The sequence below is a fragment of the Hyperolius riggenbachi genome, chromosome 2 (genome assembly GCF_040937935.1).
Source record: "Hyperolius riggenbachi isolate aHypRig1 chromosome 2, aHypRig1.pri, whole genome shotgun sequence".
In the NCBI taxonomy this organism is placed as follows: Eukaryota; Metazoa; Chordata; class Amphibia; order Anura; family Hyperoliidae; genus Hyperolius; species Hyperolius riggenbachi.
The window spans coordinates 440,602,026-440,620,149 of record NC_090647.1 but is presented as its reverse complement, the minus strand read 5'-3'; the positions used below and the strand labels follow the sequence as shown (position 1 = coordinate 440,620,149).

Here is an 18,124-nt window from a genome sequence, read left to right as displayed (position 1 = left end):
CCCATCAGGACCAGCACAAGTGGGATTGTCAGTGTGTGATATACATGGCGACCCTGTAGTGTGACAGGGAGAGATACTCCATGTATAAGGGTGCATTGAGTAGACAATAAACAAGGGTAAGCACAATGTTAAGGGTCTATGAATGTAATCTATATGTGTGTTAGGTAATTGATCAGTGGCTGTAATTAGGAACAAGGAAGTAGTGGTGGAGTAAGTGCTGCAATTAACATGAACATATTTGGCCAAAAGATCTTAAAGGGAGAGGGATATGGATGTTTCCTGTTAAACAATACCAGTTGCTTGGCAGTCCTGCTGATCTCTTTGGCTGCAGTATTGGCTCTCACACACACCTGAAACAAGCATGCAGCTAATCCAGTCTGACTTCAGTCAGAGCACCCGATCTGCATTGCTTGTTGAGGGGCTGTGGCTAAAAGTATTAGAGACACAGGATCAGCAGGAGAGTCAGGCAACTGGTAATATTTTAAAAGGACAAATCCATGTCCTTCTCATCTTAGGTTCCCTTTAAGCCTGCCACCAACGCCAAGGTAGACTCTTCTTGGGCAGGACCTACAGTACACTATGCTACCCTAATCTAATAGCTGCTAGTCATCTTTCACCTCATGCATATCTCTGTGAGTTGAAAGTGAACATGAGCTCCAAAAGTCTGTTGTTATGTTTTGTTTTTTGGGGTTTTTTTTTAGTAAAAGGTAATTCTATTAATTTATTAAAAAGTAGATTCTCCTCTGAAGCAGGATTAGCTATGTGCCAGTACGGTGTCTCAGTGATGTTCCATTCCTGACATATTCCCTCTGCCTCTGTGAAGACCAGCAACAAATCTACATCGAAGAAGTGGAGTATCAAAGGAATGGGACTTCAGAGTTTGATGGGAGTTTGATGCCCCATTTCTCAGGTATTCCCATTTCCTCCCTGAAGGCTAGCAGAAAGTTGGAATATCTGCAGAATGGGACGTTATTTAGACGTTCAAAGTTTAGGTACACTTTAAGCCTCACTTAAAGAGACTCTGAAGTGAGTCTCAATTACGTTTTTTAATTAGTATTTATGTAAAGCAGTATAAGCGCTTCCTCATAGAGGCAGAGCTTATGGCTGTAGCTCTGCCTCTTGGCACGTCAATCTCCGCTGTTTGCCGCCTCTCCCCGCCCCTCTCAATCTGCCTTCACAGAGAGGGACGGGGGAGAGGCGGCAATTGACGCTCATGGAAGCAGAGCTGCAGCTCATAGCTCTGCCTCCATGAGCAGCAAAATCCACGACCAAGAAAGTCAGGGATTTTGCAGAAGACATTTGGGGGTAAAAACCCCTTGTTTTGCTGCGGGGATGCGGCGGTTTAGCATGCCCTATACTGCTTTACATAAATATTATTTAAAAACGGAAATTGAGACTCACTTCAGAGTCTCTTTAACCCTACATCTCTTAACCTGTGCACTCTACCCTATCACTACAGACACTGAGAGTCTGTCTAACCCTACGTCTCCTAACCTGCATGCTGTACCCTATTACTATACTCACAGTGAATCTATCTAACCCTACATCTCTTAACCTGTGCACTCTACCCTATCACTACAGTCACTGAGAGTCTGTCTAACCCTACGTCTTCTAACCTGCATGCTGTACCCTATTACTATACTCACAGTGAATCTATCTAACCCTACATCTCTTTACCTGTGCACTCTACCCTATCACTACAGTCACTGAGAGTCTGTCTAACCCTACGTCTCCTAACCTGCATGCTGTACCCTATTACTATACTCACAGTGAATCTATCTAACCCTGCATCTAACCTGCATGCTCTACCCTATCACTACTCTCAGTGAGTCACTCTAGTAACGTCACATCTATGTATTTTGTCCTTCTTTCTTAAAGTGAGCAATATTAGATATTTTTAATAATTTAGAAATTATCTTGATTAGATGGAGGTTCAGCCACATAACTTTGCACTGCATTGAGAGGTGCAAGGTTAGTGACATAATTGTAATGTAATTTGGAAATTAGATGAAATATCTTGATGCAAGGTGGTAATCAGGTAAAGGTTCAACATCAGGGCAATATAGATCTTTTATCTTAACCACACAAAAAATAGAATAGTACATGCCCAGCTTTATTCTGGTTGTGTGTGGTCCGGTATGGTTCTTATCCAGCTCTGAAACATGCCTGATGAAGAAACTTAAAGTTTCGAAAGCTTGCAAAGGAATCTTGTATAGTTAGTCATTAAAGGTATCACCTAAACAACTTTTGTTGTTATGTCTACAGCTTTATTCTGTCTCTCAGTACACTCATTTGTGTCAGTCTTAACATTATAAGTATAATAAGGAAAAAAAACTAAGAACATTTGGCAAGGGGCAGGGGGTGTTTTTTTCTTTTTTACTTTTTTTGAGGGTGGGGGTGGGGGGGGGGCTAAAATAAAAGAAGTAAAAATGGCAAAGTAAGTCATTGTCATCTGTGTCAGTCTTAGGACTTACGAGGCGAAGATGGTGATAAAAAGTTAAATACCTCTTCAGTTTTATGACCCTTAGGGGACGCCAACCGCCATGCGCAGTTCTGTTCTGCAAAAACTTTTAGAATGCTGAATAATGTGTAAACTGCAAATATTAGAGAATGATGCAATGTTATAAAAAAAAAAAAAAAAAAGCTGTAAAACTGAAAATAAAAATATGAGAATATTTTTTTTGCTACCAATGTTCTAGTAATTATCCCTACTACACAACCAATTCATGATATCATCATTATTTCTTTCGCTTCAGTGTCTCTTTAAGAGCTGATCCAGGCCTTTCTTTCTTTGATAAATGCTGCTGTTCTTTTGCAGTCAGAAAGAGATAATAATGTCAATCTTCTAAATGAATACTCCACTCTCAGCAGGCAGCAGTGTGTAGGTAGACAACAAGGCTCTTTAGTATTCAGGGATATTAATAATACATGCATTGGCAATTCTTTTCTTTCGACATGCTATGAAAAATTATTGAAGTGTTATATTATTTATAGAGGAATCGAGATTTCACTTCAACACTGGGGTTGCTGTAGGTAACAACCCCAGGTGAGAAGCAGTGTATATGGAGGCTGACATATTTATTTCCTTTTAAACAATGCACATTGCCTGGCTGTTCAGCTGATTCTCTGCCTCTAATACTTTTAGCTATAGACCCTGAGCAAGCCTGCAGATCAGATGTTTCTGACAAGAGTAGCTGCATGTTTGCTTCAGGTGACAGTGGTCCTTTAAACATCCAAAATGAAAGTAGAACTACTTTCCTACTCTGCCCTAGTGATAAGACATGTTACTTTGCTCTACAGATGGTGCCCTTTTTCACCAGGAATGTGAGTGTTAGAAACTCACCTGGAGGCTCCTGCGATGCGACCGCTCCAGGTAAAAATCATGCCGCGTCCTCCACTTCCGGGTGTCGGCAGCCGTTCTCTGCTGGTGACGCGCACGCGGAGGATCAGCGTGCGCTTAGTGGTGGGCGGGTGTTTTGCTCCTCTCGGACGCAGTATGGTCTTAGGTGGTGACAGAGGTAGTGTCAGCTGACTGGGTAGTCAGCTGACACTTAGGCAGGATGTTTTTGTTATATCAGCTGATAGCTGTCACGCAGCCAGGATGTTTTGTTTGTCAGCTGACAAGCAGTCAGCTGACATGTATTGATCTGCTTGTGTCAGCTGATCCCTCTGTCAGCTGACACTTGAACAGTATGATGGCAAGCGTGTGATTGGCTCCTGTGTGCATGTGGCCAGCCACTGATTGGTTGCATGGAGTATTTAAACCTGCTGAGTGCACTCTGTCATTGCCAGTGATTGCTTTAGCTGTATGCTCTTGTCTCCTGTTGGGCTCTGGTGAGTTATCTAGTTCACTCTATGTTCAGCTCCTATACCTTGTACCTACAAGGCCTGGGTGTAACCAAAGTCAGGCTGGTGTTATTTCCTCACCTCCCGTTCAAGCGCGGACGCGCCACACAGGGTGAAGAAGGTGGTGTTGGATTGGGGATAGGAGCTGAGCTGTGAGCTTATATCTTACCAAGCCTGACAGTAAGTTTCATTTTCAATTATTTTTTATTTGTAGCAACATATTTAGGTAAACTCTCATTAATTGGTCAGTGATTGGCCAATACACACATCCAGCTTTGACTGGCCAATGTTACCATCTCCATATAGTACGGGAGCCCACCTACACGATTTGTTCATAGTATTCAAAATCTGTTGGCCCTCATGCTTCATGAAGGTGATAGCATTGGGCAGTCATTGGCCAATCAAAATCTAAGGTGTGTACCAGGCAGGGTTAGATCTCAAAAAGGAGGGTTAGGATTAGATGTTGATATTGGTACACACTTTTGATTATGATTGGCCTATCACTGACCAGTTTTATCACCTCCATGTAGTATGAGAGTTTACCTACACAATCTGCTCACAGTATTTAATATCTGTTGACCCTCATACTACATGGAGTTGGTAAAAAGGCTCTGTGATTGGCCAATCATAATTGAAAGTGTGTACCAGGCTTAGGGATAGTTAGATTTAGATGGTATAGGGTTAGGGCTAGATCTGAATAAGAGGTTAGAGTTAGACACTGATATGAGCAATGGGCAAAGTGCTGAAAACCAATCTAAAGCCTTTGTCAAAAATATGCATATCTTACAGAGATGGTCAATGAGATTCTAATAAACCCAGCGTGTACGCAAACTTCATACAAATTGTATGCAGCTGGGAACTGTATACTGTTGTAACAGATCTGTTAAACTCTACATAGCGACACTGCTAGTCTCCACGTACGCCCATTATTTCCGCTGCATAAAACTGTGCAGAAATATCTTTTCACTTGCCTATATGTGTATTGTTCAGAAGAAATGACAAAAAGGCCTCGGCATCTAAAACTTAGGTCAAAGGGCTATATTTTTATTTTCTTGTGATGGTAAGGCTAAACAGCTAAGTCTGCAGTTGAAATGCTGAATACCATGAATACATGCATGTAAATTATGATCACAACCCCCCCCCCCCCCCCCAAAAAAAATGATATTGGAATGTACAGTAGGCACCTATGCTAAGATCTCGGTTAGGAGTTACAACACTTGTAAAAGGTTATTGCAGTCTAACCCACTCTGGATGCTTGTTCACCCACTGGCCTACATCTTGCCCTCCCTTTCCCTTCACCTGGCACAAGTGCCACTGCTGCTCCTCCCCTTCCACCCCTATATGAAGAGTGATGCAGGGAAGTATGGCACAAACATCTGCTCTAGTGGTTGTCAACCTGAAACCTCGCCAAAAGCCTTGTACATAAACTAGATAATCAGTTTGGCATGTGCACCTACTCTTAAAGGATACTTTAGTCCTTTTTAAAATTCAAAAATGGACGGAGCCCAGCCATAGGTGCCTCAGTATAGGTTAGCCAGCTATAGGTGCCACAGTATAGGTTAGCCAGCTATAGGTGCCACAGTATAGGTTAGCCAGCTATAGGTGCCACAGTATAGGTTAGCCAGCCATAGGTGCCCCAAGGATAAGTTAGCCAGCCATAGGCCCCTCCCCATTCCCCTGCACACTGGGGGATTACAGAGAGGGAGAGGGGAGCAGTGGCACAGTAGGACTAAACTGCAAGTGCACATGGGCCTTTTTACACTATTCCTTAAGATCCCATCCAAATTTCAGGCAAAACCCTCAAAATACATTAAGTCAAATAAAACAACTTTTTTTGCCCTATAAATACTATTTCAGTAGTGGATGTTATTGAACCATTACAGGCCTCTTGCTTTGGTGGGTTTCCGTCAGGCATTAGTGGGTTTCCTCCAGTTCAGTATTCTCACAAAGTTTCAGCAGCTCAGCTGATTTCTACCTAAGTGGGCTACAGTATACATTTTATGTGAGAAGTGGTAATAAATTAGCCTTGAGTTACAAAAGAACAGTATTATTAATGTGGCAACTCACGTTTTGCATCATACTCTGAGATTTTCCGCATTACAACACTGATGTGATTCATTTCCTTTCTGTGGCTCTCCAGCAAATCTACCAGAACACAAAACAGCTTCAGATTCTTCAAAACTTTGTAATAAAAAAAAAAAAAAAACATTCTTACAGTCAATTTTTCACTTATTCATTAGTTTGTGTTCGTTAATGCTTTCATGTCCACTACGAATACTTCAAATAAATGTGACCTTATCTGCATCTTGAGGTGGCAGACATGCTTAGTACAGTATGTTTCTTCTGTAACTTCTTTCCAATAGATGATTGGTGCTCTCTGATGTCTTGCCTGAATGGTACCTACCATCTCGTCAGTGATGTTAGCACTGTAAACAATAAAGGGAGAATTCACATTTTCAGCCTTTTCGAATTGTGTTGTGTTTCGCCCAAACATTTGAATTAAAGAAGTAAAGTAAACTTGTTCCCTAATCCTGTAAAGTAAAGCAGACATGTGAAAACATATATGTTGCCACCTGAGCTTTGGCTGGATAGTGTACAGGTTAAGGGCTCTGCCTCTGACACAGGAGACCTGGGTTCAAACCTCGGCTCTTCCTGTTCAGTAAGCCAGCTTTCTGTTCAGTAAGCCAACAATCAGTGAGGAGACCTTGGGCAAGTCTCCTTAACACTGCTACTGCCTATAGAGTGTGCCCTAGTGGCTACAGCTCTGGCGCTTTGAGTCCACCAGGAGAAAAGCGCAATATAAATGTAATTTGTCTTGTCACCTTATTAAAAAGAATTTGTAGTGCATTGTAAACATTGTGGTGCAATAATATATAATATGAATAATAATAAATAATGATAATAATGATAGAAAAAATGCACAAAAAAGGAAATTATAGAATAGTATTGTGTGCTAAACCGTATAAGAAGGGAACGATGAGGATGGGCGTGGATGTAGTATCTCTGGCAAGTCATCTTGTGGCAAAGATACATTGATGATATCTTGTTTTTTTTAAGCTAGATATGTATCGACCCTACTGGAGCTTGCTTTTAAAAACAATGACTGTGTTTTGAGATAGACTTGTACATATGACTATTAGCAGTTCTGACATGCAATATTGCACCTGCTGCATCACCATGTGGACGATACCATATCAATAAGGAAGTACTTGGGCAGGACTTCCTAACACTCCCCCCCCTTAGAGGATGCAGCTCTTGTGCACTCTGAGTCCTACAGGAGAAATGCGCTATACAAATGGGATAGGATTATAGGATTATTATAATTTCTTAGACAAACAGTAGCGCTGTATGATCCACCTCAGAATGCTACTACCATGCACTTATTCCACCTCCAGAGATCCCACATGTGCCTCTTTCGCACCTAGATGTGCAACTCAGTGCACCAGAAAAAAGGAGATAAGGGATTCTCTCAGTGGAAATTTCAGAAGACAATTTATTTGAGTAAAAAATCTCCAGGAATACAGCAAATAAAACTCACATTCAGAGGGTCCTACTCCAGTAGGGACCCTCTTGGTAATAATCACTTCCCACTCTGTGTGGTACTTACTCAAATAATTTGTGTCTTTTGAAATTTCCACTGAGAGAATCCCTTATCTCCTTTTTTCTGGTGCACTGAGTTGCACATCTAGGTGCAAAAGAGGCACATGTGGGATCTCTGGAGGTGGAATAAGCGCCTGGTAGCATTCTGACGTGGATTATACAGCACTACTGTTTGTCTAATATATACTGCATGTGGTGAGAAAGATAAACCTTTACAGCGGCTGCAGTGTGAGAGCTGAAGTACAAAAAATGCTACCACCTTGGGGCGCCTCTTGTGAAAAGATTTGCTATTATAATTTCTTGGTTTACTTGCTGGTGGTATTTATGCACCTAGTCAGTTGACTTCCAATATGGGCCAGCAGGTGTCCCTCCTGCAAAGCTATCTGGGTATGAACTTACAATCTGAGGGAAACTAGTTATCCTACTTTAAAGGACCACTATCGCAAAAAAATTTAAAGTACATGTAAACATATACAAATTAGAAATATGTTTCTAAAATGAGCCAGAAAATATTTTTCTCCTATGTTGCTGTCACTTACAGTAGGTAGTAGAAATCTGACAGAACCGACAGGTTGTAAACAAGTCCATCTCTTCATAGTGGATTCTCAGCAAGGCTTTTCTTTTGTATAAAGACACTCTCTGAAAAGGATTTATGCAAAGATGCTGGCCAGGCCAGCCTCCCTGTTCGCTGCACACTTTTTTGGCGGTTGGACAGAGCAACTGCCATTTACTACTTGCTCTCGAAAGTAAACAAAACCGTGAGAATCCCCCATGAGGAGATAGGATTGTCCAAAACCTGTCGGTTCTGTCAGATTTATATTGCCTACTGTAAGTGACAGCAACGTAAGACAAAAGTAATTTATGGCTCATTTTGCTCGTTAAGAACCATACTTCTTATTGGTATGTGTTTATGTGTATTTTTAATTTTAAAATGTTTGCGATAATGTTCCTTTAAATGAATATGTGAGCATTCTGCCATGACTTATACTCATTACTATGGTTCACAATTATTTTTTTCTAACTACAGTGGTCTCTATATGTTTTGTCACTGTAGCATTATGTACAGTTGGTGTTTTGTGAATATGTGTATATACAGGTATTTGACTATGTAGAATCCATCAGTCTGTTTTTTTCGATATTAGAATTCTGTAAATTAGAAGCCATATATGCTAGTGGTGGTCTATGGGAATAGAAGATGTCCGCCTATATACATATAAATACATAATGGTTGCAAAATATTAGATTTGCTTGGTTTAACGTTTTACATGCAGTTATACGTTATAAAGGGATGTGCGTTATAGTGTGATGTATACTGCCTATTCTGCACTGGTCTGCATTGCATTCTTTAACCACTAGATGGCAATGTACATTAACACCATTTAAAAGGGGTTTAACAGTGACAATAATAAAAATAATAGTAATTTTTATTTTTTGTCATTTCATTTTTTATTTATATATTATTGCACTACTAGTAGACCCAAGCGCGTTTAAAAAACGGGCTCTAGGTCTTTTTTCTGACTCTGCCACCAGAGTGCATGCGCGCGCCTGCAGAGCAAGCACACAATCGCTGGAGGGCGCGCACCCACCGCACACCCGCACTCGCCCACCTCGCTCGCCCGCCTCGCTCCCTGGTTCCATCCAGCTGTCCGTTACTGTACACATGCGCAGTAGCAAAAACCAGGGACACAGTGACAGCTGGACGCAGCGACACAGGGATTTTATTGTACAAGATAGATGGAGTTAGAAATGAAGGTCCCATTTCATTGGCCACAGTGCAGACTTCAGTGGGTGGATCTCTGGGTGTGCAAGTGCAATAGTGCCTCACTTGGGCATTGGGGCATTTTCCCTTAGACACCAGGATCTGCTGTACATGTGCAAGGTGGTATTCATGAATACCTAGAATTACCTTGCCTGGGCACCATATCTGAATGGAACATTTGCTTTTCTGAAACAGAACATTAAGCACGTGTGGAATGGAAATTATGGAGGCTGAGGAAGTAGCCAGCACATTGCGGTAGGTGGGGCTGCCCATGAGGGATCAGGTAATTGTGGAAAGGGCGTCTGGTAATTTGAGTGCAGGGAGAACCTGAAAGACAGCGCTCCCTGCTCTAGGAATATTGGGGAATATAAGAAATATATTATTCTACTTACTACCGGCTATTGTCGGCACTCAAATTCTGGTGTTTTTTTCATAATTCGGATTGAAATGAAGGGGTTTATCTTTCTCAACTAAAGTGGAATCTTAAGCCTTAAGAGAGTCTGAAATGCCGCAGTCCCGCGGCACAATGAGGTCGAGAAAATTCAGGGCTTCTTCCGGTTAGAGGCAGAGCTTTGTGCAGTAGCTCTGCCTCTACTAGCGTCAATCTCCGCGGATCATTGCCTCCTCCCGCCCCTCTCAGTTTGGCAGGGAGAGGTGGAGATTCGCAGAGATTGATTGCGGAGAGGCAGAGCTACTGCACAAAGCTCTGCCTCCCCCGGGCAGCAAAATCCACGACCTGGAAATTTGTGGGTATTTGCCCCAGGATTTTGATGGGATAAAACCTTGTTGTGCCGCGGGGATGTGGCGTTTCAGCTCTGGCATTAATGCTGAAGAGGACTGCAATGTAAAAAGAGCAATATTTTTTACGCTTCAGACTCTCTTTAACCCCAGGTACAAGGTATGCCACCCAGCAGGAATCGGGACTAGATCCCTCTGGCAACAGTCTGTGCAAGGCTGTATAGACACGCATTCTGTGGCTATGCGGGGTGGAGGAAGGCCGATGGAGTGGCGCACAAGAAACATCACAGTGCGGGTGGAGTGAGTGGGGAGAAAAATGCCAGCATACAGCTGAGATTTTAGCCACCTTGGACAAGTTTAATCTAAGGCCTCTTGCACACTGCACGCGATTCCGATTCCGCTTTTTAATCAGTTTTTACATCCGATTCAGATTCTGATTTGCAGTTTTCTCCGTGCACACTGCAAATCGGAATCTGAATCGGATGTAAAAACTGATTAAAAAGCGGAATCTGAATCGGAATCGTGTGCAGTGTGCAGTGTGCAGTGTGCAAGAGGCCTTACATGTGTACAAACATACCTTTACTTTCAGGCCCCTTTTACACTGCACACAGTGGGTTGCTGTGTGGTACTCTCACCGACCGCTGCTCGTCTCAAGGGAGGTGAAAGTGCATGGAGACTTTCATATTTACACGTTACACAAATGCCGTGTCCATTTCCCCACAATGCCGTCACAAGGTCTGCAGTGCGTTACTGCATGAACCATGCCCACCGCACAGATAATGCAGTAATGCAAGTCAATGGGCGATGCAGGCAGTGTATATGGCGGAACACAGCACGCATGCGCAGACTGACGGAAATCCCAGTGATGTACTTCCCTCCCTGCTGTGAGTATGTCACTGAGCGGGCCTATGCATATGACCCTGTCACAGCACCTTGGAGCAGGGTCATATAAAGAAGGATTTGTGCGGTGCAGTGCTGGGTACCCTGCCATGCGATCACCGCTATAGTAGAAAACCGGCCTGATGGTTTTAATGTTGATCTATCATTTTTTTTATCCTATTCATACTGTATATCATGTGTCAGACAACTAGCTAAAGAAAGTGTTTCAGAAATATTAAAACTTTCTCCGCTCATAACATTTGAAGGACAAATAACTTTTTCAGTGCTGTGAATTACAAATTTTGCTCCTGCTCAACGTCCAACTCAATGAGAGTTCAGACAATTTCCCTTTCAAGTCTTTGAGATATGTAGAACTGACCTGGAGGGGATTGCTTCCTGTTTCTTAGCAAAAGCAGAATGTAATATTAGAGAGGACTGTACCAGGAATGGTGCTGATATACTCTGCATTTGCCATATTGCTTTCAGGCCATTATTTTTCCCCTATACCGGTCACTTGTGTTCTTTTTATAGGAAGTTGAAGAAGGTTTTATTATGCTGGTATTTTAAAAAATGTTAACTGCTGTTTTTGCTGTCTAGTACACACATAGAAAGTTAGGGTGCATACATACATCCAATTTTGATTGGACAATTTTACCACTTCCATCTAGTATGAGCACCAAAAGATTGTGAATTCTATGAACAGATTGTGTAGGTAAGTTCTATGTATGTAAGAGACTAGCATCCCAGCACTCAGGTCTACAAATCTATGCACTGGTCTGGAAAAGTATGGCTCGCTGTCGTTTTTAGAATGACCTTGTAGGGCGTGCTGTAGCCTGAAGTATACAGTTATGCAAATTCAGTAAACGGAGAGGGAGGCTGGCACCGCAGTTCAAACTTTTATTCAAATTCTCAAGTCCCGGAGTCCAGTGCTGGCCTCTCAGAATGCTGATCCCGGAAGCCTCCTTGGACGTGATCACTGCATGGTGGCGCATAAGCACGCTAAGGAACTTGCCACTCTCTTCCAACCTTGTAGCCGTAGTGGGGGGCAGAACTACAGCACTGGTGCGAAGGCCAGGGTATTTAAACCCTGGCTAATCGCTGCTCAGTGCTGTTCTGTCAGAGCAGCTGCGGTGTGATCCCACACCATCTGTGAGCTGGTCACACTTTCCTTTCCAGCCTTGTCAGTCCGTTCAGTTCAGTCAGTTTAGTCATCCCTGTCTGTCCGCTCAGTCCTGTCCCTCTGGTCAGTCCTGTCCGTTCAGTCCATCAGTCTGGTCCAGTTCAATTGGTCCTTTCAGTTCAATTACCAGTCAGCCCTGTCACACCAGTCCTGTCTTGCCAGTCCCGCCTTAGGTTGATCATTAGTTTGTCCTTCTTCCACAGGGTTTGCCCCTCCTGTTCTTTTTGTCACTGGTGGGGCAGCCCTGGGGGTTATGACCTGGTTGGCATCAGGCAGCAAAGTAGTCCTTCAACCACTAGGGGTAACAGCTCATCATCCCTTGCAGGGTGCTCACTTATTGTCCACGCCTCGGGGGTGCCTGCCCCAATCATGGGTGCCGTAATCAACAGGACCTGGACAGTGGGGTTGCTCTTGCGGGTAGGATTTAATTATTTTCTCCCCACAAAGGGGAGGGCACAGATCAAACATTGCTGAGAAAAGTGCAGCCTATAGCAGCAACAGTCTGTGCTACACATTATTTAAATTTTGTTTTTCATGAAAGGGTTGACATCTATTTACAAAGCACACAGTACTCATTGAATTCTAGGCTGGCAGTTATGTGTGGCTACTTAGTTATCGAGAATGAAGACTCAACAGCATATTGCTTGCTTGGGTAGAGCAGACACACCGCAGCACTGTGTAAGAATGGGCACAATGGCATTTATGTTCTTCCTATCTGGGTAACCATTTTGCTTTTACATGCCTATGATATTTGACTTGATAGCTCTTGACCAGCAGATGCTTGCATCATTTTAGAAAGCTGCCGCTATTTTAGTGAATCAGACCAGGGACTTTCTAATATTATCTTGGCAAAAGGCCTGTTATATCGGTAACAGTAAATTCGGGCGCCTGAGGCTAGTGGACAAATCGGGCGCCGCCATTCACTCCTATAATAAATATCGTTTAATGGGCGCCCGATAGGAAAAAAGGGCGCCGGAGAAAAATAACGTTTTAAAAGCGGCGCCCGGAGACTTAATGTTTTATTACTGCTTCTCATGATTACACATTATTTAATGATTTATACATTTTTAAATATTATTTTTAAACGAAAAACAGTACAATATTTTTTTTCAAACATTATTTTTAAACGAAAAACAGTACTTTTTTTTTTTTTTTTTTTTTTACATTATTTTTAAACGAAAAAACCAACAGGGGGGCCTTAGGTTTAGGCACCAACAGGGGGGTCTTAGGTTTAGGCACCAACAGGGGGTCTTAGGTTTAGGCACCAAAAGGGGGGTCTTAGGTTTAGGCACCAACAGGGGGGTCTTAGGTTTAGGCACCAACAGGGGGTCTTAGGTTTAGGCATCAACAGGGGGGTCTTAGGTTTAGGCACCAACAGGGGGGTCTTAGGTTTAGGCACTAACAGGGGGGTCTTAGGTTTAGGCACTAACAGGGGGGTCTTAGGTTTAGGCACCAACAGGGGGGTCTTAGGTTTAGGCACTAACAGGGGGGTCTAGGGGTTAGGGGTAGGTACAGGGAGGGTTACTTAGGCACCAACAGGGGGGGTCTTAGGTTTAGGCATCAACAGGGGGGTCTAGGGGTTAGGGGTAGGTACAGGGAGGGTTACTTAGTAATTTTTTTTTTTAAACGTTATTATACGTTTCACTATTTAAACGAAAGATTAACGTTTTTACAATTGCCGATTTAATGCACATTATTTAATGATTTATAACTTTATAAAACATTAATTTTAAACGAAATACAGTACAATACATTTTTAAACGTTATCCATGCTTATCGTTAAAAACCCGGCGCCCTTTTTTCCCAGCGCCCCTTTTTAACGTACGCTGTTATATCTACAATGCCAGCATCTGCAACTTCAAATGCATGCTCTGGCAAGCGTCAATGAAGGAGGATAGTGAAGTCTGACTGCAGCATTTATTATTGATCAGAACTCCAGTGGTTCTGTGTGTGATCTCTTATGTTTACATTTGTTCCTTCTTCAGTACAGGCTTGCTTATAATACACATAGTGATGGCGGCAGTGCAAAGAGAACAGAACAGCTTTGAAATTAGACAGGAAATATTCAGGCTCTGGAGAATTAATCTTGCAGTTTTCATGAGGATGAAGTCAAGCATGCTTGGTATACAGAGAACGGTTATCCAGAGAATACATTGCTTAATTAATGTAGACTTCATGGCATGAGCTGTCCAATGCGAGAGCAAGAAGACACTTAACGGGCCATAGTTTCATATAATGAAGAAACTTTCATAGTATGCTGATAATTGTATTATTACTTTAGTTCCAGTAATCAGGGCAGTTTGAGGCTGTTTGTTTACTGTCTTCATTTTTTGCTAGGTGCCCTCTGTAAGCATTTATTTATCATGTATTTATATAGTGCTGACGAATTCTGCAATATGAATGTGATGAATCTTCCGCAGCACTTTACGGAGTACATAGTCATGTCATTGACTGGTCCTCGGAGGGACTCACCATCTAACCCCTCTTATAGTCTTAGTTTTTGTTGTGGGGGTGTGGGGCTACTTTATCGATATAGGATGAGTTTTTTATGCTGAAAACAGGAAAATTACCATAAAAGTGGGTATCCTTAATAATTTACTGCATTATATTATATGACACTACATGTCCTTTAAGAACATGAAGGTTTGGGGTCAGTGAATTTAACTTCATGTTTCTTTTTATCTTGTCACTTGTTTAGGTGAACGAACAAGGAGAAGAAGGTGTCAAGTTGCCTTTAGTTATATGCCCCAAAATGAGGATGAACTTGAACTTAAAGTTGGAGAGATCATTGAAGTACTTGGAGAGGTGAGCATTTGTTTTATATAAGTGATTAATGTAGCATCTTGGACCAAAGCTTGAAAATACAACCAAGATCCTGAAAGGTTGGTTCAGTAATGTCGATGTTTTGCTTGAAAGGTTGTGAACCCTTTTAAACTTCCAGTTTTTTACATACACATAACCATGTTCTCCTGCCAATCCTGTCAAAATCATGGCTCCCCTCTTCTTTCCCATTTCTGCAGCTGCTGGTAGCATTCTGTATTGCAGTAAATTGTGTGCAGTATAGCACCTGCCCCCTCAGGGACATTTTAAGCAAAGGCATTTCAGGCCATTGCCTAGAGTGCAATTGATCCTGTGGGGCACCATGCCCCTGATAAACCATTTATACTGCCTGGACGTGATTGCCACATCCAGGAGGCTGCTGTAGCGCACGTGCGCGCATGTGTTGCCCCTTGTTATCCCAGAGATCAATGAATGGGAACATGTTTCCCATTCATCGATCTAAGTCCCTGCTAGAAAGACCAACAGTTTTTTTTTCAGAAACCGCCATCTTTCTAATGAAAAAAAAAAAGTTTCCTTTTACATTTTTTTGGGGACTGTGGCCATCTTGTGGCCAAATAGTAAAACTACATCTACATACATTTTCAATGAAATAAACAGACATTATTACATTTAAAATGAACTTTGCCACACCAAAAATTACCCAAGTCAAATTTTTTATGATAATAAAATTTACAATAAAAAAGAACCCCAAACATAAATAGTTAGCTAAGGGTCTGAACTTTTTTAATATGGATGTGAAGTGGGTATATTACGAACATTTTTTAAATTATACGTTTGTAAATAGTGATGGGCGCAAAACTGAAAAAATGCACCTTTACTTTCAAATAAAATATTGGTGCCATACTTTGTGATAGGCACATAATTTAAATGGTGTAATAACCGGGACAAATGGGCAAATAAAATACATGGGTTTTAATTATGGTAGTATGTATTATTTTAAAGCTATAATGGCCGAAAACTGAAAAATAATGAATTTTTTCCATTTTTTTCTTAATATTCCTGTGAAAATGCATTTAGAAAAAAATAATTCTTAGCAAAATGTACCACCCAAAGAAAGCCTAATTGATTGGCAGAAAAATCAAGATATAGACCCATTAATTGTGATAATTAGTGATAAAGTTATTGGTGAATGAATGGGAGGTGAAAATTGCTCAGATGCATAAGGCGAAAAATCCCCGCAGGCTGCAATGGTTAAGCCCCACCCCTGAACTAAGCCCCTAAATGAAGCCATGCCCCCACTGGATTTTCTGTCCCCTTGTGCCCCCTTCAGTCCCCCTTGCCAAATCTGCCCCCCTGTGTGTCCCCTTGTGCCTGCTTCTGTCCCCTTGTGCCACCTTTAGTCCCTCTGTGCCTCCTTCTGTCCCCCTTTGTGCCTATTTCAGTCCTCCTGTACCTTCTTATATCCCCCTTTGCAACTCCTTCTGTATCCCCTGTGCCTCCTTTTGTACCCCATGCTTCTTTCTTTCCCCCTGTGCCTCCTTCTGTCTGTGCTACCTCTTCCCCCTATGCATCCCTCTGTCCCCCTTTGCACCTCCTTCTTTCTCTCCTTGTGCCTCCTTCTGTTCCCCTTTGTGCCTCCTTCAGTCCCCCAGTGCCTCCTTCTGCCCCCCTTTGCCTCATTCTGTCCCCTGTACCTCTTTCTGTCCCCATTGCTCTTCCTTGTGTTCCTCTTTGTACCTCCTTGTATCCCCCTTTATGCCTTCTTCTGGCCCCCTTTGTGCCTCCCTCTGTCCTCTTGTGTGCCTGTTCCCCCCCCCCCCCTCCCCTGCTCTCCCCCAGCCCAGTGTGTAAAGGCAGAGTATAGCACAGCAGAAGCTCTGACCATCCTGTCCTGTTTCCTGCTCCCTCTAGTGCTGGCACTTCACTCTCTCCTCATGTCACTCTCCTCATGTCGCCTGTAATCACGCTACATGCAGTAGGAGATACTAAGCACTTGGGCGAGTGGTGAGCGGACGGGCAGGAGCACTGGATTCCAGCAGAGAGCTAAGAGCAGAACCACTGCTGCACTATACTTTGCTTTTACACACTGGGCTGGGGTAATGCAGGAAGGGGGTGTACAATGAAATGCAACAGGAACCGTGGGTTGTTTGGGTCTCAGGGACTCCCTGTATTATGTATCCACCCTATACATCACATGGTTTATAGGATGGGACGAATCCACAATTTCTTCGAATCCGAATCCGAATCTAAAAAGGTTCTCGAATGTCTCGAACCTTTCGAATCCCGAATCTAACGAATCCTGCACATAAGAATTGTGCGATCCATGGAATAGTTGCCCGCAGTATAGGTACCCAGGCATAGGTGCCCGCAGTATAGGTAGCTAGATAAAGGTGTCTTCAGTATAGCTAGCAAGGTATAGGGGCCTTCACTATAGGTTGCAGGGTAAAGTGGCCTTCAGTATAGGCAGCAGGGTATAGTGGCCTTCAGTATAGGCAGCAGGGTATTGTGGCCTTTATTATAGGCAGCCGGGTATAGTGGCCTTCATTATAGGCATCAGGGTATAGGGGTCTTCAGTATAGGCAGCAGGGTATAGGGGCCTTCAGTATAGGCAACAGGGTATAGTGGCCTTCATTATAGGCAGCCGGGTATAGTGGCCTTTATTATAGGCAGCAGGGTATAGGGGTCTTCAGTATAGGCAGCAGGGTATAGGGGCCTTCAGTATAGGTAGCAGAGTATAGGGGGCTTCAGTATAGGTATCAGGGTATAGGGGCCTTCAGTATAGGTATCAGGGTATAGGGGGCTTCAGTATAGGCAGCAGGGTATAGGGGCCTTCAGTATAGGTAGCAGGGTATAGGGGGCTTCAGTATAGGCAGCAGGGTATAGGGGCCTTCAGTATAGGTAGCAGGGTATAGGGAGCTTCAGTATAGTTAGCAGGCTATGGGGGTGCTTCAGTATAGTTAGCAGGCTATGAGGGGCTGCAGCATAGGTAGCTGGGTAAGGGGGCTTCAGTATAGGTAGCTGGGTAAGGGGGCTTCAGTATAGGTAGCTAGGTAAGGGGGCTTCAGTATAGGTAGCTGGGTAAGGGGGCTTCAGTATAGGTAGCTGGGTAAGGGGGCTTCAGTATAGGTAGCTGGGTAAGGGGGCTTCAGTATAGGTAGCTGGGTAAGGGGACTTCAGTATAGGCAGCAGGCTATGAGGGTGCTTCAGTATAGGTAGCAGGCTATGGGGGTGCTTCAGTATAGGTAGCAGGCTATGGGGGTGCTTCAGTATAGGTAGCAGGCTATGGGGGTGCTTCAGTATAGATAACAGGCTATGGGGGTGCTTCAGTATAGTTAACAGGC

The 18,124-nt window shown here is 43.0% G+C and overlaps 1 protein-coding gene across 3 annotated transcripts in view; it reads left to right on the top strand.

Annotated features, from left to right (window-relative positions):
• The window catches only part of LOC137546932 (SH3 domain-containing kinase-binding protein 1-like), a 516,647-nt gene that overhangs the window by 265,930 nt on the left and 232,593 nt on the right, over positions 1-18,124 (top strand). For all 3 annotated transcript variants that reach the window (XM_068269991.1, XM_068269992.1, XM_068269993.1), the window contains one exon: positions 14,701-14,807. In XM_068269991.1, the coding sequence (XP_068126092.1) occupies positions 14,701-14,807 (107 nt within the window). The remainder of the gene's footprint in view (positions 1-14,700; positions 14,808-18,124) is intronic.